General features: G+C 37.6%; 1 protein-coding gene across 4 annotated transcripts in view; it reads left to right on the top strand.

Moving 5' to 3' along the window:
• The window catches only part of EDEM3 (ER degradation enhancing alpha-mannosidase like protein 3), a 69831-nt gene that overhangs the window by 7286 nt on the left and 38699 nt on the right, over positions 1-23846 (top strand). For all 4 annotated transcript variants that reach the window (XM_044267287.1, XM_044267284.1, XM_044267285.1 and 1 more), the window contains exons 3-6: positions 11423-11523; positions 12257-12296; positions 17796-17908; positions 19105-19258. In XM_044267287.1, coding sequence (XP_044123222.1) covers positions 11423-11523; positions 12257-12296; positions 17796-17908; positions 19105-19258 — 408 coding nt within the window. The remainder of the gene's footprint in view (positions 1-11422; positions 11524-12256; positions 12297-17795; positions 17909-19104; positions 19259-23846) is intronic.

Raw genomic sequence — 23846 nt, 5'->3', positions numbered from 1 at the left:
GATCCCAGGACACTGGGATTGTGACCTGAGCCAAAGGCAGATGCTTAATCAACTGAGCCACCCAGGTGCCCCTAAAGCACAGTATTTTTAATATCCCTGTCCCTTTTTAGGTAAACATCAGAAATTTCTATCGATACATTTTTCCCTGTTACAGAGTTCACTTAGTAAATGGATTTATGACAGAGCTCTCTGACAACAGAGTACTGACAACAGCTCTCGGAGGACTTCCTGGACCAGTTCCTATTTTTTGGACCCTAATTGGGAAGCTTTGTATTACACCTCCCGACCTATAAGATTGAAAGGGGAGGGATTTCAACCCTGAAGACTGGGAACTCCTGGAATTAACACGCCCCTTCATTTTTTCCAGTGGATCCACACCATCTGCATTCCTCTACAATACATATTTTTAAATGTTCAACGGTTTTACAACACAAGTGACTCTTGCAATGTACTTGTGCTCTGCTTAGTTTATGTGAAGGTTGTAACCCAAGATTTAGTCTGGAATTCTCATTTCCTTTTTTCAAGTTCAGAACCAACCTGAAACACTTCTAAAATATTAAGCAGAGACCAGGTGCTCTGTATTTGTTATTTGAAGTCACCTGAAATTTTTTTCCAGTTGTAATATTCAGAAACAGTATTAGTTTGCTGTAAAACAAAAGCGTATAGGTTTTGGAGTTAGATGGGTTTGAGTTCAAATTTTGTTTTGTTTATTTAATAGCTTGGACCCTAAACAGTTCATTTAACCCCTCTGAGCACTATCTTATGTAAAATGGGCATAATTGTCAAGGGCTATTGTAGCTTGTAAGATTGTTGAGAATGGGGATCATTTTATTTATTTTTTATTGTTTTTTAAAGATTTTATTTATTTTTTTCATAGAGAGAGAACAAGCAGGGGGAGCAGCAGGCAGAAGGAGAAGCAGGCTCTCTGCTAAGCAAGGAGCCTGATGCGGGAGGGACTGGGTCCCCAGACCCTGGGATCATGACCTAAGACAAAGGTAGATGCTTAACTGACTGAGCCACCAGGTGTCCTGAGAACAGGGATCATTTTACTTAATTTTTAATAAATTCATCTTTTATATGTCTTGTGCCTGAAATCATGCCTGGTACAAAACGCTTATTGAATTTTTTTTAAAGAAGGGCACCTGGGTGGCTTCATTAAGTGTCTGATTCTTCTGACTCTTGGTTTCAGCTCAGGTCACGTGGTGGAGCCTTGAGTGGGGCTCCATGCTGAGTGTGGGGTCTGCTTAAGATTCTTTCTCTTTCCTTCTGTCTCTGCCCCTCCCCCTGCTTGTGCTTGCTCTCTCTGTCTCTTGAAATAAATAAAATATTTTTAAAAAATAAATTTTTTTGAAGCTGAATTGAATTCTTGTGAAGATGTAATCAAATAGTGATTTTTTTTTTGCATTTGATTATTATGATGTATCTTTGCCTTTTAAATTCAAAGAAATCATTTAACAAACTTCACGAAAGATACAAGTTTATGGTGAGTTTTGGGATCTGTAAGTCTGCTTGTTTTGTTGTAGTCGGTTGCCTGCTATGCTGAAATGTAAGTACCTGGCACATGGTGGGCTTTTAATAAGTGCTGAAAGCTTTTTATTTCTCACTAGTCCTTTTTTATATTATTCTCCATTCTAGTGAGCATTCAGAGCAATTCCTTTTAACTTTCTTGGTTCCTAGGAGACCAATGGATTTCCAAAGATGCAATATAATATTAAGAGCGAGCAAGAAGTCTAGAAATGGAACAGGGCACCATGAGCTAGCTGTGTTGCAATGAGAAAGTTACCTAATCTCCCTGAGTCTGTTTCCTCACTGCTGTTGTAAGGATTTAATAAGTTAATATAATTCAAGTATGTGGATCTAGTGTCTGGCAAATAAGAAGCACTATATAAGAGTTTATTGTTATTGTCATTATTCATTCTCTGCTTGAGATTGAAATTGCCCTCCTAAACTTCATCCAGGCTTTTAACTGAGAACTTATTCTTACCATTGTACATATAAACTTCTTAAAACACATTCTTTTTTGTTTTGGGCATGTACGCTTTGAGCTTATTTTTTCCCTTACCTTTTTTTTTCTTTCTTGATTCTCCAAAGTTCTGTAAATACTATTTTTCAATAACAGTGCCCTGTAGGCTACCACAATACTGCCATCCTTTGTTATATCCAGGGATTTTCTGGTTTTATCAATTATTGGCTTAAATATTAACATTATAACAACTATGTTTGGCAGATCTCTAGCCTTGATCCAACTGCAATTTATCCACAGTAAATTGCACAGATGGCTTTCTTTTTCCCTCAAATAACATGAAATTAGATGTTTGTTTTGGCAGTTCTTGTGTGGCCTTATTTAACCTCAGACCATAGCCACTTCAGCGCTTCTCTTAGTATGTTTTTGGTACTTACGTTGAGGTTACTTTTCAGATTAATTTAGATGACAAAATGACATGTATTTAGGCCACCAAATGCAGAACCGTTTTAGATCTGTGCTTCCTGACCTGATACTTGTCTCGCAACGTTTTTCCGGTTACTGTCAACTACCCAAACTGTTAGAAGTAAAAACTGTTAAGGTAGAGCCTTAAACATTACAAATAAACTTTAAAAGAGTTGGTAAGCACAGTTTCTTTTACCTAGTAGAATCATACCTAATAACCACTTTAAGCTTGATTTCCTGAGAGCACAGTTCAAAAAAACACAGTAGATTAGTCCTTATCGTTCAAACCAGGGAAAATATAACTTCCTTATTAGATTTCTTGATTTATGTAAGATTTCTTAGAATTACTTTTTTCCCCCCAGTGTTACTTTCTTTGAACATTTTTTATTGTAAATATATATATATATATATTTTTTCTTACCATTTCAACCATTTTTAATTTTTTAAAAAGATTTTATTTGTTTATTTGACAGAGAGAGACACAGAGAGGGAATTCAAGCAGGGGGAGTGGGAGAGGGAGAAGCAGGCTTCCTGATGAACAGGGAGCCCATTGCTGGGCTCAATCCCATGACCCTGGGATCATGACCTGAGCCAAAGGCAGACGCTTAATGACTGAGCCACCCAGGTGCCCCCATTTTAACCATTTTTAAGTGGACATTTCTATGGTATTAAGTATATTCACCATGTTGTGCAAACCATTACCATCTCCAGAACTTTTTCATATTCCCCATTTGAAACACTGTACCTAATGTTTTCTTTTTGATTGGTCATCAGAACGTAATTCTGGGGGGTGCCTGGGTGGCTCAGTGGGTTAAGCCTCTGCCTTTGACTCAGGTCATGATCCCCGGGTCCTGGAATCAAGCCCCACATCAGGCTCCCTGCTCAGCGGGGAGCCTGCTTCTCACTTTGCCCCTCTCTGCCTGTCTCTCTCTCTCTCTCTCTCTCTCTCTCAAATAAATAAATAAAATCTTTAAAAAAAGAAGAGAGAGTAATTTTGTAAATAAAGTACTTTAAAAGTGGTACTAATGGCTGGGAGGAGGGAAGTTATAAATTTATGTCTTGTCTTGTGTGAATGAGTGTGGGACTATCTTTTGTTAACCAGTGTTTGTCCAATTGCCATAAATTCTGTAGTATTCTCTTGTAATATTTTATTTTCACACTCTGATACTCTGTATAGGATTATAACTCAGTGGAATAAAGTTTTTGTTTGATTAGGTATAACTTATAGATGAAAAAATTTTTTATTTTATTTTTTTTTAAAGATTTTTATTTATTTATTTGACAGAGGGAGATCACAAGTAGGCAGAGAGGCAGGCAGAGAGAAAGGGGGAAGCAGGCTTCCTGCTGAGCAGAGAGCCCCATGTGAGGCTCGATCCCAGGACCCCAAGACCATGACCCAAGCCGAAGGCAGCGGCCCAACCCACTTAAGCCACCCAGGCGTCCTGAAAAAATTTTTTAATTTTAAGTGCTTGATTTTGAGTTTTGACAATTGTTTCTATTTGTTTAACTACCACCACAGTCATGACATAGTTTTCCATCAAAATGCTTCCTCATGCTCCATAGCAGTCAGTTCCTTTTCCCTACCTCTGACCCCTGGCAACCACTGTAATCTGCTTTTGGCACTAGTTTTTCCTTTTTAGGGTTTCATATAAATGGCATCATACAGTATGTAGTCTTCTGATTCAGATTCTTTAAATGATGGTTTTGAGATTTTAGCCATGTTGTTGGATATATTGTAGTTACTATTAATTGCTTAGTAGTATTCAGTTGATTTGATGGAATACACTTTGTTTATCTGTTCACCAACTGATAAATATTTGGCTTGTTTCTGGTCGTTGCCTATCATTAAAAAGACTGCTATGAAAATTTACTGTGAATGCAAATTTTTATGTGGACATACATTTTCATGTATTTCCCAACTAGGAACAGGATTGTTAGGTTATATGAGAAGGATAAATTTAACTTTATAAGAAACTGAAAAACTTCCCTCAAGTGTCTAATATTTTGTGTTCCCCACCAGCAATGTGTAAGAGTTTTAGTTATGCCACATCTTCTCCAGTACTTGGTATTTTTGGTCTTTTTAATTTTAGCTATTCTAAAAGGTACGTAGTGGCATTTTGTTGTGACTTTGACTTTTCCCAATAACCAATGATGTTGAAAATCTGTGTGCTTAGTATATCTCTTTTTTAGTGATGCCTGCTCTACATCTCTTGTCTATTTCAAAATCAGGTCATTTGTCCTGATTACTGAGTCATAAGAGTTAAATACTCTGGATATCAGTCCTTTATCACATATATCACATAGCACAGATATTTTCTCCCCATCTGTGCTTTGCCTTTTAATTAACAACATCTTATGAAGGCAAATGTTTTAAATTGTGATCAAATCCAGTTTATCCTTTTTTTATGATTCCTATCTTATATTCTACCTAAAAATATTTCCCTAGCCCAGGCCACAAAGATTTTCTTCTAGGTGTTTTAAAATTTTAGCCTGTTGGGGCACCTGGGTGGCTCAGTGGGTTAAAGCCTCTGCCTTCGGCTCAGGTCATGATCTCAGGGTCCTGGGATCGAGCCCCGCATCGGGCTCTCTGCTCAGCAGGGAGCCTGCTTCCTCCCTCTCTCTCTGCCTGCCTCTCTGCCTACTTGTGATCTCTGTCTGTCAAATAAATAAATAAAAAATCTTAAAAAAAATTTTAGCCTGTTTATTTAGGTCTATTACTCATTTTGTGTTAATATTTGTATATAGAATGAGGTAAAGATTGATTTATATTTTTTTCTATGTAGATATCCATCTCTATCCAACACTATTTGTTGAAAAGAATATCCTTTTACCACTGAATTACTTTGGTATCTGTGTAAAATTAGTTAACGATCTATGTGTGGGTTTGTTTCTAGACTATTTTTCCCCATTGATCTGAATATCTATATGCATGCTAATATCACACTGTCTTTCGTGTGATATTAAGTTGTGAAATCAGGCAGTGTAAGTCTTTCAGTGTTCTTTTTCAAAATTGTTTTGGATATTCTGGGTTATTTGCATTTCTTTTTTTTAAGATTTTATTAGAGAGCGCAGGTGTGCACATGGGACATGCGCACGTGTGGGGGGTGGGGCAAGGGAGAGGAAGAGAGGGAGAAGTGGACTCTCCACTGACTAGGGACTCCAGCGTGGGGTTCCAAACAGGATCCTGAGATCATGACCAGAGGCAAAGGTAGATGCTTAACCTACTGAGCCATCCAGGTGCCCCGGTTTGCATTTCTCTGTAAATTTTAGAATCGTGGTATCAGTTTCTACCAGAAAGAGGAGTCTGCTTGGTTTTGTTTTATGCAGTTGTTCTTGCTTTTAGGTAGGCACCTGTTCTACTTAATTTGTATAGGACTCTTTTTATCCCTGAGTTTTGTTTCTGAGTAATAATTATTGTGCTTTGTGGTTCTGAGTCATAGTAATAGGAATTACTTGTCCCTCATTCTAGCAATACATTGTGAAGAGACGGTATTACTGTATTACTCTATTACCTCAAGTAGACAGGATATTTGAAGTGTAATATGGCTGTTTATTTACCACGTAGGCATTGCTCCGGATTTACGCAAACCAGCTGTAGTTCACTTTGTGGTTAGCCCAAAGAAAATGCTGTGGTTTTTGTTTTTATCTGTAATCTTGAATTAGCAGGGCATAAAGTATTTTTACGTCTTGTTCAAAGCTCCCTTATTTGATTATTCTGTTTGTAATTGCTCCTAATATTTTTCTTATCTTGATAAGCCTAGGGTTTGAGTTTCATATTTAATTTCAGACAGAATTGTTTTTGCATGTGTATGTTTTTGCAGAACCCTAGGAATAGTATAAAGTATTCTAAGCGGTGGTGGTTTAGATAGTAAAGAACTCCTTACAGTCAAATTAACATTTAAATGATACTTTACGAAGTTTCAGAATTCATCAGCAAGCTGAAAATATATCACTTTTGAATTACTTCAGAATGTTGTTTAGATGTGTTCAATACGAAACTTAAGCAATAAAAAATCGTATGCATTCTGGGAAATCACAGTTCTTTTGGCATTAACACAGAAAAAGAAGTTAGGAACTTAAAATGTTAAAAGATGAAATTATTAGGAATTTATGCTAAAAATTGTATATAATATTAAAATCACAGTATGTTCAATTCAGAATTTGGTAGCTGCATGTGGATTCTAATTATAGTACAAACAGTTGTCTGGGATCCTTTCCTCCGGAAATGAATCATTATGGAGCGCTGAACTTTTTTAAATATCTGAAGGGTTGCAGGCTTCAGTGCTTTTTGTATTCTTTAGCCTACTTTATTATTATTTTTTTTGTCTTTCCTTTTCTGTTTGACCATGTGTTTAGTGTTCTGTCCTCTATTCTGTTTTTCTGCTGCTAATGTGCTATGGATTTGGCATATAGATCGTTGAGTTTAGTGAGAGGCGGTAGGATAGAGCTGGGTATGGAATTGGGAGTATTTCTGCTGAACTTAAAGAATTAAGAATCATAGGAACATACAGGCATAGGTGGTACAAGTCGTTCAAGCTATGAGGGATCAGACTAGTCTTAGAAACTTTGCCATGGTGATTTCTCAGTGGATGTAAGGTTGTGGAACAGTATCCTCAAATTTGGGAAGGGGAGAAAATATGTCTCAAGCATTTTATAACATTCATTTTATTTTTCAAGTGTAATACAAGAGACATCCTAACCCAGGGATACTAGAGAAATAACAATACTGATGACACTCTAAAAAACCGAGAAACAAAAACATACCTGAGGACAAGTCCAGGCAACCAACAGCTGAATCAAAATAAAAAGTCAGGAATGGAGAAGCTATTAGAAAAATGGTGTGAGTTGACTCTACTTAAGAAAAATTCTGATACTAGCAACTGTGGGAATTAGGGTTCCAGACCAGAATACAAATGTTACAAACCTTTTAAAATCTTTGTCAAAATATTGAAAATTCTCTTTCTGATGGTTATAAATGTACAGAGATTTTAAAATAGCACAACTAATATTCAAAATATTAGAGACGTTGAAAATTAAAGTGTTATTTCTTTCCAAAAATTCATTAAGATTGGATAGTCTTGCCTCCATTGCCTTCATTTTAGTTGTGTAACCTAAGATAACAGCACACATCTTTTCTATGCATCTGTGAGTTGTCCTCCTGCTTTCAAAATTTGGATCAGCTGAAAAAATGTTACCCTTTTCCCTTTCCTGAAATACCTCTGGGAATTCCTTTAATGAGAAGTTTTTTTGCAGGTATCCTTTCCTTTGTGACCTGGTCACTCTATGTTGCAACCACTTTCTTCATCTGTGTGGATAATTAGGCCCTCACTCAGTTCCCGTAGATGCACATCTGCTAGTCTCTGGAGTGTCAGTGTGACCAACTGTCCATGGGCAGCTGCTCTCTACAGTGTTTATGTTCAGTTCAAATTGCACTTTCAGTGTCCTCATTTTTCTTTTCTTCGCTGAACTTTCATCCTTGTTGGCTAATTTCCTTTTTTGATTATCCATCCTCATAAATTGTCACATTGTCATGTCTGATTATCACTGGCTGACAAGGGGATAACCACACGCTTGCTATGTATGAGCTAAAAACTAGACACACGGTAATCAAGACACTGACTTTGAAAGAAGTGATGTGAGTGATCACTGATCATGATGAGTGTCGGTTATTTATGTAGTGACTTGTGGGTTGAAGAACTGGCACCGAAGTTTGTATTTTATGCACTCACTTGCAGTTAATACACAGTGGTAACTGAATTTAAGTCGTGTTTTTGAGAGTTTATTTAACTAGATTGTAGAAACTCGTATGTAGCGAGGCCAGGCAGGTTGAAGACTGCCTGTAGTAGCATAATTGGCAAAAATCTTAAGTTGAATGGGAAATGTTGTGAGTGTGTTAATCTTCTTCTTATTATTATTTTTTAAAAGATTTTATTTATTTATTTGATAGAGAAAGACACAGAAGGAGAAGCAGGCTTCCCACAGAGTAGAGAGCCTGATGCGCGGGTCTCAATCCCAGGACCCTGGGATCATGACCAGAGCCGAAGGCAGATGTTTAAGGACTGAGCCACTCAAGCGCCCCTAATCTTACTGTTATTGACAGGGAATCAGTGAATATTGTCTGAAGTTGAAATATATAAGCACAGTGATTCTAATCTCTAATCATAATCATGTAATTAATTTTAGAGGAATCTTTTAGGGACTGTCCCCTAGTGAAAAAAATACAAAGTTCAGCAGGACTTTCTTGTTTCTGTCCTTTTCTGCCAGTAGGTTTCTGCCAGTAGGTTTATCCAGTCTAGTTTTACTGAAGCAACTATCCAACTTAAAGAACTTACTTCTCTGGCTTATGGCCATGTATGCAAGACCAGTAGCATCAACTCTTATACCTTTTGGGCATTAACATAATTCTCCTGAAGTCTGTCTTTATTTCTAACGCCCATACCATTGTCACTGCAGCTTCATCTTCTGTACTCCATTATTCACTTTTGGTGCTTAAGAATTTTTTCTTGTTCTTAAGCTCAGCTATGTTTTAAAAATAATTTAATACTGATACAGCAGTTCTATGTGTTTGTAATGAATAAGAGGGAAGATTTTTGTGTCTGTTTCATTATTATCTGGATTAGAAATACTCTGTCATGGTTGTTCTTTAAAAAAAAAAAAGAATTCCAGGGGACCCTGGTGACCCAGTCAGTTAAGCATCCAACTCTTGGTTTCACTCAGGTCATGATCTCTGGGTCCTGAGATTGAGCTGCATTGAGCCTGGCAGAGGGCTCTGTGCTCAGTAGGAAGTCTACTTCCCCTCTCCTCCCTCTACCCCTACCCTGACGTGTGCATGCACACACACACTCTGTCTCTCTCAAATAAATAAATAAATCTTTAACAGAAAATTTTGCTCAAAATAGTATCCCAAATGATAAAATTTCTATTAATAAATATTAAGAAATGTGTGAGACCTAGAGAAGAAAACCAAATTCATAAAAGAAGATCTGAATTAATGTAGTGATATAGTACATTCCTAAATGGGAAGAACCAGTTGGTAATAATGTCAATTCTCCCCGAAGTAGGCTCTTCCAATTAAAATTTCAGTGGAGTTCTAGAGAAAATCTAAAGTTATCCACAGGGCTAAATTTGAAAAAGTAGTTAAAATTTTTTTGAAGAAAAATAATTGGGGGGAGTGAGTTGCTGTCCTAAGTAGGAAGGTATAATGCAAAGGTTGAATAATTAAGATAATGGTTTGGAGCAGGAACTAGATCTGTAGGGCAGTAGGCATAGGAAATAAGTCTGTCAAGCAGATCAATCTGCAGAACAAAAATGAGGCTATAGGAATGTGTAGACAATTTTGAACTAATAAAGCTGCATTTCAAGCAATTAGGGAGTGGATGGTTTGTTTAAAAAGTGGAATTTAGAAAATTGGCTGTTTTGGGGGGGCAAACACAGCTATATCCCTATTTTACATTATAAGGGAAATTAGATTCCAGATGGAGTAAATCTCTAGACAAAATAAGGGTGCTCTTTTCAGAGCCTCAAGATAGCCTTCTTAACCGTGCCGAAATCTAGAAACCATAAAGGAAGAGACTCATAGACTTAACTACATATTTAAAGTAAAAAGCACCAAAACAAAGTTAAAAGATAAACAAAAGGGGCGCCTGGGTGGCTCAGTGGGTTAAAGCCTCTGCCTTTAGCTCAGATCATGGTCCCAGGGTCCTGGGATCCAGCCTTATCAGGCTCTCTGCTCTGCAGGGAGCCTGCTTCCTCCCCTCTCTCTCTGCCTGCCTCTCTGCTACTTGCGATCTCTCTCTCTCTCTGTCAAATAAATAATAATCTTAAAAAAAAAAAAGATAAAAAGACAGAAGTATTTTTACTGTATGTAACAAACACAATGTATAGAGAATGTCTTGGCCAATAAGACAACCAATAGAAAATGGACAAAATATATAAACAGCCATTTCAAATAAATAGCAATGACGAATACAAAAAAAAAGTTTATCCTCATTAATAAAACTTGAGTTACCATTTTTTATGCAAGAGATCGGCAAAATATAAATGATTGGTCATCTCCTGTGTTAGAGTATTGTTGGGATATAAGTTAGTGTCTTCAGTTTGTAGCTATCAGAAATTAAATATCCATACCTTTGACCCACTGGGTGTATTTCTAGGGATTTAATCTATAGAAATACAAGCATATGTGCAAAAGATGTATGCATATAGATGTCTATATAGTGAAAAACTGAGTTCAATCTACATATTCCTCAAGTGAGGAATAAGTGAATTGTAGTGTATCCATACTGTGCAATACTGTGAAGGGCGGGCACCATGAAGGATAATATGCTCTAGAGTCAGGTCGCCAGGCTTAAATTCTGGATTTGTCATTTACTAGTTGCATGTCTGGGCTTACTTACCTTCTCTAGGCCTCAGTTTTCTCCTCTGTAAAATAGGGATAATTGAATCTGTTTCAGAGGTGTGATAATGAAATGAACTAAACTGTTTAAAACAGTGCTTAAAACATAAGTACTTGGTAGTATTAGCTAATATTAAATGACCACTTTGTAGTTAAAAAACACATTTATAAAATTCTAGCATGGAAAAACCCCACGGTGATTAAAGTAAACAAATTTTAGAGCAATGTGTTGCCTATGGCATGAGTACCTATTTGTAAATAAAATGTAAATTATGTATGTGCCTGTATTTTAATATATGTGGATAAATTTGGAAGCATAAATGCCAGTCTTAACAATCGTTACCTTTGAAGACTGAGATTTGGTGGAATGGAAGCAGATTATCAGATTTTTAAAGAAAGATTTTTTAGCATTTTTTTCTTAGGCACATATTACTTTATAACTAAATTTTTGAAAAGGTTCCCATAGACTTAAGAATAGTAGAACTTCTGACTAACTTGCATCTTCCTTTTTAAAAAATAACTGCAAGAAGTTTGTGTCCTCTAGATGATGTTTGCTTTCTCTTCTTTTCCTCAGTGACTCACTGTTATTTCCCTTGCAGGAACATGCTTACCCAGCTGATGAACTCATGCCTTTAACCTGTAGAGGTCGCGTTAGAGGCCAGGAGCCAAGTCGGGGGGATGTTGATGATGCCTTGGGAAAGTGAGTATTAACGTGGTGGATGGTGTGGCAGCTCAGGGTTCTGAAGTCATAGACATCCTAGATGCAGCTTACAGTTGTATTTCTGGGGGTTGGTTAAATTTCAAGGACTGCTTTAAGTGAGACTTTAAACTCTTTTATTTCCTTCTGTTATGTTTTATAAAAAATCAGTTTACCTCTTAGGTCAGTGAAGAGTTGCTAAGATGAATATAACTTTTGAAATGTATATAAAGTCATTGACACATTATAAAGTGTTGATAGTTTAATATTTTTTATTTTTTAATTATTTGGGAGAGAGAGTAAAAGTGGTGGGAGGGTGGGCAGAGGGAGAGGGAGAAGCAGACTCCCTGCTGAACGGAGAGCCCAACATAGGACTTGATTGCAGGATCCCAGGATCATGACCTGAGCTGAAGGCAGATGCTTAACTGACTGAGCCACCCAGGCACCTTGATGGTTTAATATTTTGATGGTTTAATAATTTTATTTGCTTTAAAAGAGAGTTAATGAATATTTCTATTCATTTTGAAAGATACGTAGATACACTGAATATTAAATGTAATGTTTAAGCCTTTTCGGTTGCCTTCGGTGCTTTATAGGTAACATCGTACTATAGATGCCTGGAAGTCCTAGCTCATAGAAACTGCCAGTTGATAAGTCATAGATAGATCTGCTTATATGTTCATGGATAAAATATTCAGACTTCTAATGGTTGTGTCTCATTATACTTGTTTCTTAGATTTTCCCTGACACTGATTGATTCTTTGGACACTCTTGTGGTAGGTTTGAATCCTCTTGAATTTACTTATTTTATAAATTTCATAATTTGTACACTCAAAATATTACGAATACAGTCATGATGCATTAAGTCTGAAGTAGAAGTTTTCAGAATTTAAGGTCTTCTGAGCTTTGCTTCTAAATAGCTCTTTCCCAGTATTGAGTTGATTATGTCACGTAAATATCAAGTGAAAGTATGTAGAAGTCATGGAGGTATTAAAATAATTTATAGGTATGGTAGCTTATGTGATGGCACTTTTAATCAGGAAGGTTGTTTCCCCATTATGCAAGGAGGTTGAAGCTATTGGAAGAAATTAATTCTAGAAAATGCCACTGATAGTCTTGATCCAGAACGGCATGCCTTTTGACCTCATGGGATAAAAATCATTTTAATTAATTCTGGTTGGGATGGTTTGTAATGGCAGAGGAGAAAGATTGAGTTCCAGATGTCATAATTTCTATATACAGTATCTAATTTTCTACTTTGAGATCACTTACAGTATAGGCTTGTTTCAGGATTTTCCTTAAGACCTAATTCTCAACTTTGAGTAAATGTCTTGAAGATTGATTAATATTTTAAAAAACAAAACAAAAAAATCTTTGGGATGGCAGCAACTTTTCGGAACCAAGCTTTTCTTTCCAATATTGTTTGTATGTTCTTTTTTCAATGGGCATTCTCTTTTTCTTTTCTTTTCTTTTCCTTTCCTATTCTCTTCTCTTCCCTTTCATTTCCCTTCTCATTCCTCCTTCCTTCTATACCAGCACCTTAGGAGGATGACTTATGAAGTCTTAAAGAATATCCCCTTCCCGTGAATTACTCTGATTTAATTATTCTGGAGCAGGGCTTTATTACTATTTATGCTCCTAAAGCTTCTCTTCATTTATAAAATGCAGCCATGGTTGAGAAGATTTTTGTTGTGAAGCCTGCATTGTTTACAACTTTTACAGTTGGGTCAGGGTTTCAAAAGTTGTGACTTTATTTCTCAGAGATTAAAGGAATATGGGAACTGTATTATCATGATTATGAGAATGAGAATATTTGTATGCCTTATTTTCGGTTTAGTGGTCCTATGTGTTCTGTTATAACAGGGCTTCCTCTACAAATAAAAGGCAAAGGTAAACAAGATATCCCGGGAGGCACAGATTGCCACCCTGGAAGAAGCCAAGTGGTGTCCTTGTAACTGTAGCTAGGTCATACTTCTCAGGTCTGCCTTGATGTGGGGGAAGTAAGTGAGGAGCAGTAGCTGTGTGTTAGGAAGGATCACAGCTGAACTTAAACTTTGTCTCTCGTTCTGTCAGCTTGGCTTTATCTTTCCATATAGCAAATTCCCCATCATCTCTCTGTAAGATTTTCTTGAACATGGATCTCCAGATATCATATGCTTTAAAAAATCTTAACAGAAATGAAGGAGAAAGGGTAGTATCAGGCTGCATAACTTTACAAAATTTATTTTATTTTATTTATTTTATTTTATTTTATTTATTTGACAGACAGAGATCACAAGTAGGCAGAGAGGCAGGCAGAGAGGCAGGCAGAGAGAGAGGAGGAAGCAGGCTCCCTGCTGAGCAGAGAGCCCGATGTGGGGCTCGATCCCAGGACCCTGGGATCATGACCTGAGCCGAAGGCAGAGGCTTTAACCCACTGAGCCACCCAGGCGCCCCAACTTTACAAAATTTAGAAATCTGTTGGCTTCTAATTGAGGAGCCATTCATTATTACAAAGGTTCTGTCTTTCACGTTATACCAGTTGTATACTTTGGCTTTAATTTGCAAAATATCGCAGGACTGGCAGCAGCAGCAGCACCTGACAACTTGTTAGAAATGGAAAATTCTAGCGCCTCATCCCAGACATACTAAATCAGACAGTCTGGGAGCGAGGCCCAGAAGTCTATTTTTTAACAAGCTTCCAGATGATTCTGATATATGCTAAAGTTTGAGAAATACTGTATAATGCTGCAGTACTTTTTAAACGTCAATGTATTATTACAAGTTACCTAGGGATCTTGCTAAAATGCAGATTCTGATTCAGTAGACTGAAGGTAGGGTCCAAGAATCTGTGTTTCTAATAAGCTGCCACTTGGTGGTGCTGTTCGAGCTGGTTAGCAGGCCATACTCTCCGTACTGTGTGATAGAAACTTGAGTTCTGGCTCCTTGTGGCAGGGAGTAGTAAGAAGTGATCACATAATACCGATGTGTGCAACCTCGGTCAAATCATTTAACTTCTCTGGGCTCCTGTTTTCACCTTAGAAGGGCCTAAATTAGGTATCTTAAGTTTCCTATTAACTATAACATGTTATTTCTTACTTATCTTTGGTTCAGATTCAGATAAATAACTCCTCTATTTGTTGAAATTACCCTCAGGAGGAGTTAAGAAAGGTAGATAAAAATCTTACATTTAAAAAATGATACTTAAAAGTGAATTGGGGTAAATCGGAGGGGAAAAAGAAGCAGGAGAGACTGTGGACTATGAGAAACAAACTGAGGGTTTGGGAGGGGAGGGGTGTGGGGAGATGGGTGAGCCTGCTGCTGGGTATTGAGGAGGGCACTTACTGCATGGAGCACTGGGTGTGGTACATAGACAATGAATCTTGGAACACTGAAAAAAAGAATAGTTTATAAACTCTTTAAATTTTAGTCTCTTCAAGTAGGAATAACCTGAGTAACTTACTACATACCATCATAACTTTGAAAGATAAGAATTCATTTTGAATTTTTATTACTGTTTGAAACATTTTTTTAAATAGAATTTTCTGTCTAGTTTAAACAGAAAATTAGTTTAGAAAATTTTTTCCTATATTTAAAAGGAATTGTTTTGGTACATTTTAGTAATACACTTAATAATATTTCTGATTTACCTTACCTTTACATTGTGATTATTTTATTTGACTTATTTGAAAATATTAATAGAATGTATCACGTGTGATCTTTATAGTCTACGTTACCATGTAACCTGTAGAAAGATAGATACCAAAAGAAATTAATGATGATGAGGAAAGGAAGAGACCTGAATTCATCTTTATTATCAGCTAAGAGCTTAAAGAGTTCATTAAGTAATAGAGCAGTTGGAATGAATTTTCTAGCTAATTATGGACAAAGAGAATTATTTCCACTTTTAATCTCCTTTGAAACAAATAATATTGGTATAATTCTTGGGAGTAATTCTCAGGAGATAGACCTAGGAAGAAGAGTAAGTTTAACAAAATGAGACTAAAAAGTGTATGTGTGGATGAGTGGGGAGCAGCACAGTTGATTTTCATTCTAAAAGTGATTCAGGGTTATTTGCATCTGCACTTGTTGCTACAGAATTTACATGGATATAGAAGTGGATAAGGAGGAGGTTTTTTAAAAATTATTTTTAATTTTGTTTACGATTTTATTTATTTCAGAGAGAGAGAGCGCATAAGCAGGGGGAGTGGCAGGCAGAGGGAGAAGCAGGCTCCCCACTGAGCAAGGAGCCCAGTGTGGGACTGGATCCCAGGACCCTGGGAATATGACCTGAGCGGAAGGCAGACGCTTAACTGACAGAGCCACCCAGGTGTCCCAAGCAGTTTAAGGGCAGGCTTGATAGTATATTTTACTCAGAACTTATCCTGACTTTTACTTTTATTTGAATTTTTGTCAAATATTCTTTTTTTTTTATTAAAAGATTTTATTATTTATTTGACAGACAGAGGTCACAAGTAGGCAGAGAGGCAGGCAGAGAGAGAGGGGGAAGCAGGCTCCCCACTGAGCAGAGAGCCTGATGCAGGACTTGATCCCAGGACCCTGGGATCATGACCTGAGCCGAAGGCAGAGGCTTTAACCCACTGAGCCACCCAGGCGCCCCTTAGTCAAATATTCTTATGGAATGTTTAATACCTAAATTAGAATTTTTAATGAAAGAAATCAAGTGAAAGGCACTCTGAAGTATTATCAAATAGAAAGATTAAACAAGCAAGAAAAGGAGAACTACTTTTAATGGATCTGGGGTCTAAATACCGGGTAATTGTGTAGTTATCGAACAACCTATCACAGCCGCTAACCCAAGAAATGGGTAGGTAAGGCCCAGCACCCTGCCTCAGCCAGCTGCTCTCTCCCTGGGAATGCCGAGGGAGCTGGACACATCAGAAGCAGAGCTCCCGGCTGGTTGTGCCAACACTGTTGTTGAACAGACTCAGATAAACCTGTGGCAAGAGAAGCCAGTAACGCAAGAGAGGAAGGTTTGGAAAAGAGAAGGGGAGAGATTTCTTTTGGGGCCTGGCAGTTGGGGGGGGTAGCAGCACAGGCCCTTAAGACAGACCTCTCCTCAGACAAGGTGGATGCCTAGAGTTTTATAAGGTGAGACTGAGGGTGGGGTACATGCAAGAGAGCAGGCGGGCGCGTGTGATTGAGGGCGGAGGTTGGTAGGTGTTCATCCCGTAATCGGGCAGGGAAGGGACGTGTAGGCTGTGGTCTTCTAGGCATTCCATTGATATCAGGACTTTTCTGGTCTGGCGGTTGGAATGTTCTGGTCACTGCAAAATGTCTTGTCAGTGACTCAGGAAAGTGTGATGAGCAATAGCACAATGAGTAGTAGCTAGATCATGAATTAAGTGGTCTTGTCTATTTCTGGTTTTAACTGTTGGGCTTAATAGCTGAGCAAGAGAGCTCTCTGACACAGCCTCGATTTTGACTGAAAAATCAGAGCAACTATGTGATGCATTGGCCCCTTCACGGAACTGATCACAAGATTCCACAGGATTGTTAACCTAGTTAGGATTCTAGACCCTCGTGGTGATAATGATAATAACAGTAATGAGGTTAAGCACTTACTAAGTCAGGCACTCGACTGAAAATACTTCACATATATTACCTCATTTAAGAGGGCAATCCTGTAGGAGTGGATATTTCTTCTTTTTTTTAAATTTTTAAAAATTTTTTTGATATTTCTTCTTTTTATGGTTGAAGGAAGAGGCTCAGAGATGGAAGTCACTTGACCAAGATTACTCAGGTAGTGAGTTCAAAACAGGGCTTGTTCTTGATTACAACATTAAACTCCTTTATAGTTAGGGGTCAGGGTATCCATGCGGGAGGATTGCGGGTGGTATGTGGTTTAGGATTAGTCAGTCATTCTCTGAAGGGTGTGCTCTCTTTTGAAAACAAGCAACCTTTAAAATGATGTTTGGTGAATAGGATGGTTTTTGTGATATTTTGACTTGGAAACCAAATCCTGGTAGAGTTCATCTCATGTAGCTCTAGGTCATGGGTAATATATTAAGAAACCAGTTAACAGTTCTGATGATGTTTGTTTTAAAGTCTTAATGATTTCTGTGTAGCTAAAAAAGAAATATATAAAGATTCCTTATAATATAGGCAATTAATTTTGGTGGGTTTTAGATACCACGTTTTTATCATTGGCTTAAGGGAAACATTTTGCATATGTCACTTTTTAGAGTCTTACTGTATTAACTTTTAGCATTTCATTCTAATGCTATTTCTCTTTGACTTGATAGAATTTTATTTTCATAATTTTCTTCTCCTAGGTATTAAATAAAACTAAAGAATTTGAAGATGCGGTGAGAAAAGTTTTAAGAGATGTTAATTTAGATAATGATGTAGTTGTATCAGTCTTTGAAACAAACATCAGAGTTCTTGGGTAAGTATGTAAGACACTAAAGCTATAATTTTAATAACAGAAAAGCCAAGGTCTACTGTGTATTTCTTGATGGTAATAAAGCAAGATATTTCTTATGTTTAAAAGATAAAAGTTGGGATATTATGAAACAGAGGCTCTGGGATGACTGCATTGTATTAGGCACAGACAGCAGCAGACATTGGAAATTGTTGCAGACTCTTCCCCCCCATTAAAAAAGGATTAGAGGTTGAACATTTGCATATTAGCTATAGCTCAGGTTTTTCACTAGTTTCTGTAGTTTGCTAATCTTAGCCAGTACCCCTTTGGGCCAAATGAAATTAAATGTGTAATACTACCACTCAACTCAACAGTCTAAAATGTTTTTAGAACATTTAAAAATATTGAATTACAGGATTTATTAATTCAAGTTTCAGCATTATTAAATTTTTTTTTAAAGATTTTATTTATCAGAGAGAGGGAGAGAGAGCAAGCACAGGCAGACAGAATGGCAGGCAGAGGGAGAAGCAGGCTCCCTGCTGAGCAAGGAGCCCAATGTGGGACTCGATCCCAGGACGCTGGGATCATGACCTGAGCCAAAGGCAGCTGCTTAACCAACTGAGCCACCCAGGCGTCCCAGCATTATTAAATTTTTATATTTAATGGTTACTTGTATGTTGTAACACATTTCCTTTTGACAGGTAAAGTGAGTCAGTTTAGAAAGTATTTATGTAGCTTTTTACAGAGTTTGTTAGTCTTTTTCAGTTTAGGAAGTATTTATGTAGCTTTTCACAAGAGTTTGTTAATCTATTATTTTTAATACAGAATTGGGGAGGGTTTTTTAATGCTATACTGTAAGAGTTAAAGGTTACCTGATGATATCATTAAGTTAAATTTTAAAGTTGGTAGAATCAAAAGTTGTCAAGTCTTTTTTTTTTTTTTAAGTCTTTTGTTTTTAAGGGTCTTCTTTATTTTAAGAAATTTTAAGGTATTTGAGAATGCCAAATACTTCACAGCAGATAGAACATTTACAACTTTTTTGTATTATCTGTGTTTTGTCATAAAATGAACGACCAGAGTTAGGTGTAAAAAAAGAAAATGTTCTGAGGTCTTTCCTTATGTGTGCTAAATTGTCGATAACAAGGTACCCACATCTTTTTTAGGTGGTGACTTTTAAGTATCTGTAAGAAGTGGCTAATGTTTCATCTCTGTGCTTGTAGGGGTCTTTTGGGTGGACACTCATTGGCAATCATGCTGAAAGAAAAAGGGGAGTACATGCAGTGGTACAATGATGAACTTCTCCAAATGGCCAAGCAATTGGGTTACAAACTTTTACCAGCTTTCAATACTACCAGTGGCCTTCCTTATCCAAGAGTAAGTAATTCTGAAAAATATGGCAGCCATTATATTCATCCTTTGTGGTCTTAAAAGAAATGAATTTTTGTAATAGGAGCCATTATTCATCATATGCTTAAGGCTGAAGAAAAATACTTGATAGCTATATAAAACATTTATATTGACATTTCAGTTTTGCATTTGAGTGACATGAGAGTTTAGATTCATTTAAGGCTTTTATGTGTCACCATGTAGCCATAGATTAGATTATGCTACAGAAGGAAGAAACAGATGCCAGACTAGAATTTGGGCACAGAATTATTTGTGCGGAAGATACATTTGAAACAGTGAGAGTGGGTGTTGGCCCTCCAGAAGAGAGGGATATGGAGAGAACATAGGACAGAGGGGAATGAGGAGGGGCGCCTGCATGGCTCAGTGGGTTAAACCTCAGCCTTCTGCTCAGGTCATGATCCCAGGGTCCTGGGATTGAGCCCCGCATCAGGCTCTCTGCTCAGTGGGAAGCCTGCTTCCTCCTCTCTCTCACTGTCTGCCTTTCTACCTACTTGTGATCTCTTTCTCTTTCAAATAAAGAAACAAAATCTTAAAAAAATAAATTTAAAGAAAGAAGGGAATGAGGAAGTAGAGCAGTGGGAAGGAGGGGGTTCAGAGACTCTGGAGGAACCACACAGTGGTAGCTTTGGTATGATGAGATTTAGATACTTAAGAAAACACCTAAGACAAAAGGAGGTGTTTCAGAAAACAATTGGAGAATTAGAGGCAAACAGACCCTTAAAGGATGTAATGTGAGAGAATAAAGTGGGGGGAGGGTTCCAACTAGGTGAAAACACAGGAATCACTCATTTTGAGATTTTTTTTTTTAAGATTTTATTTATTTATTTGACAAAGAGAGATCACAAGTAGGCAGAGAGGCAGGCAGAGTGAGAGGGGGGAAGCAGGCTTGCCGCTGAGCAGAGAGCCCGAAGTGGGGCTCGATCCCGGGACCATGACCTGAGCTGAAGGCAGAGGCTTTAACCCAGGCGCCCGGTAAGATTAATTTTTTAAGTCTCTAAAGAATAAGCCAGATGGAAAAGAGTAAGATAGGAATAAGATAGGTATTTATAGTAGTTTAGGAATTATACACAACTTAGTAATGACTAAGGTGTCTAACTTGGACAGGAGGGAGAGACCAATAGCATTAATAAAGAAATAAGTCAGGGGGGCTTGGGTGGCTCAGTTAGTTAAGCAGAAGCTTTTGACTAAGGTCATGATCCCGAAATCCTGGAGTCCGGGGATGAAGCCCTGCTCCCTGCTCAGCAGGGAGTCTGCTTCTCCCTCTGCCCCTCACCCTGCTCATGCTCTCTCTCTTGCTCTCTCTCTCAAATAAATAAATAAAATTTAAAAAAATAATAAAGAAATAAACCAACATATAAAGTTCTTTTCATATTAATTGGCTTTTTCCCCTTTGCTTTAAATATAACATTTTCTCGGTGGGGGGGACATAAAACTCCCTCAATTGACTCTGCAGCCGGCTTTCTTGTACTACCAACCCAGAATCTCAAAATGGGGGCACCTGGGTGCCTCAGTGGGTTGGGCCTCTGCCTTCAGCTCGCGTGATGATCTCAGAGTCCTGGGATGAAGCCCCGCATCAGGCTCTCTGCTCAGCGGGGAGCCTGCTTCCCCCTCTCTCTGTCTGCTGCTCTGCCTACTTGTGATTGTACAGAGTATCTTTTTTTTTTTTTTTTTTAAAGATTTTATTTATTTGACAGACAGAGATCACAAGTAAGCAGAGAGGCAGGCAGAGAGAGAGGAAGGGAAGCAGGTACTCCCTGCTGAGCAGAGAGCCTGATGCGGGGCTCAATCCCAGGACTCCGGGATCATGACCTGAGCCAAAGGCAGAGGCTTTAACATCTTGAGCCACTCAGGCTCCCCTGTACAGAGTATCTTTTAACTTTCAGAATTTATTATGAGAATTCAGAATTTATTATTATTATGGCTTGGCAATAGACTTTCTGACGTGCTCTCAGAACCTCACACCCCAATGAAATGAGTGTTCCATTTCAGCCAGAAAAATCTAATAGTGTCCTCCCCCCAAACACCTAAGGTCATCTTTTCCTTTGTTTTTTGTTTTTTTCTATTTCCATGCTGTTAGGCCTTTCATCTCTATTACCTGGAATAACTTTTTTCTCCCAATATAAATCAAGTAAGACTCACTTTCACCATCGAGAAACCTTTGACACGAGAGCATAATGTAGAGCAGTGCTTTTCAAACTGGAGGCATAATACTTTACCCACCAATTTAGTGGATCGTGACCAACACTTATTTTGTTTGTTTAGAGAAACAGACTATTAAGTCTCTTATCTAAATTTCTCACTTTTGATATTTTGAATAGCTCTTTTGCAAACATCTTTGTACAGATCTCTTTACTTCTTCCACAGGATAAGTTACTAGAAGAGGAAATAGTAAGTCCCAGAAATAGGGAATTTTTTTTTAAAAAGATTTATGTATTTGACAGAGTGAAAGAGATCACAAGTAGGCAGAGAGGCAGGCAGAGAGAGAGGGGGAAGCAGGCTCCCCACTGAGCAGAGAGCCCGACGCGGGGCTCGATCCTAGGACCCCGAGATCACGACCTGAGCCGAAGGCAGAGGCTTAACCCACTGAGCCACCCAGGCGCCCCAAATAGGGAATGTTTTTTAAGGCTTTGGGTACTTCTTGCCCAGTTGCTCTGCAGAAGAGTTCCACTTTTATAGTTACTCACTGTTTTATAAGAGTGTATGTGTCGTTGTACTGTTGCCAACAGTGTGTATTGTTATTATCCCAATTGGATGAGAAAAAATGCAGTTTTGTTTTAATTGGAATTTCTTTGCTTTTTGGTGTGGTTAAACTTGTTTGTTGATCTTTTTATTTTCTTAGCATATTAAAATTAAAAACAAAGTTATTTCAAATAACCCAGGTGTTTTTTTAATTGAATTTACTTTTTTTTTAAGATTTTTTTTTTTTTAATTTATTTATTTGACAGACAGAGATCACAAGTAGGCAGAGAGGCAGGCAGAGAGAGAGGAAGAAGCAGGCTCCTTGCTGAGCAGAGAGCCCAATTCGGGGCTCAATCCTAGGACCCTGGGATCATGACCTGAGCTGAAGGCAGAGTCTTTAACCCACTGAGCCACCCAGGCGCCCCTTGAATTTACTTTTAGGAAATACTTTTAGTTTTTGTTTTAATAGGAGGTGCTACATTTGGGGGAATCTAGCATTTCTTCACTTTTGTCATAACACAAGAAATAGAAGAGGAATTAAAACAATAGCTACTAAGAGTATTAGAGTAAAATAAAGAAAATGTATTGTTTTCTTATTCTCTGAAGTATCAAGAAAATTATAAAAATTTCCTTTTAGAAGAGGACTGCTGATAGAAAATGTCTTCCTTGCCTTTTCAGACTTATGAGCTTTTACTCATGAAAATGTGTGCAGTGTTTCTTAGGTATGCATACATAATTAAGAGTATTGCATTATTGCTTTTAACTCAAGAATTTGCTGGACAGAAATTATATTTTAGTGGTTAATGGTCATTTGTTACATCTACCTATAAACCCTAGAGGCAGTCGACACTTTGTGATGCCATTTCCTCAAAGTTAATTAAAAGTACTTTGCCAGTTTTTCATTTAAGACTTCATTTCTAAGGTCAGGTAGATGATTATACCCATAAAACATAGGGTTAATGGCAGTTCCATTTTGATTTTGTACTTTAGGGGTCTTTAGGGTATAGCAAATATATAACCTAGATAAATTTAGTGTAGGTAATTTAAACTTCTACCTTTCAATAAAAAAAAAAATGTTCCTTTCAAGGACTACTTTGTGATTCCCAGGAACATAGGACCAGGAGGGAGAAAGCAGCTTCCAGATTTCCTTCTAAGTAAAAAACCTTTATTATATTTTTAACCCTTTTTGTCTGAAGCCTTTCAAGTAAAGGGCAATAACCTCCTTGTTTCTAACTTGCACGTGACTAAACAGATAGATGCTCCTCCCTGTGCCCTCTACACTGGTCTTCTGAGATCTAGTCAGGAGGACTGCGGCTTATCTCAACAGCCTCCAGAGCAAAACTCAACAAGAGGATTAACATAAGCACTCAGCCCTTTTTCCTTGTCTTATAAAAACCGTGGTGCCCTCTGGAGGTTTTGCATTTGTAAGCTGTTTAATAATGCGGATCTTCAGCATAGGAGATGGAAATGATATGATACTAGAGATAGTTATATTAAGAAATAAACCTTTTATATCATTAGTACCGACCATCTTGGGACAGTAATGACTATAATGCAATATACAACCATCTTAAATATTTTTGACGTACAGAACTTCAGTGTGTCAAAGTATTTCCTTTTTTTTTTGTTAAGAGAAGAGATACTAAAAATGGAATATAAATGTTTTCTGTCTTGCCTTTGCTTTCTTATGACCACTTCCCTGGACTTTGCCATTGTTAGCTCTCAGCTATTCCCAATCCAGTGATATTTTATCAAATATCTGATATTTCTTCTGAGTTTTAGATCTTAGCATTTCTTGTTAGTTCCATTTGTACAGCATTTGTATGCCTCAAGTGACATTTTGGAAAGTGAGGTAAACAGCCAGTGCAACAATCCA

This window comes from Neovison vison, chromosome 10 (genome assembly GCF_020171115.1).
Source record: "Neovison vison isolate M4711 chromosome 10, ASM_NN_V1, whole genome shotgun sequence".
Lineage (NCBI taxonomy): Eukaryota > Metazoa > Chordata > Mammalia > Carnivora > Mustelidae > Neogale > Neogale vison.
This window is presented reverse-complemented; position numbering and strand designations above follow the sequence as displayed.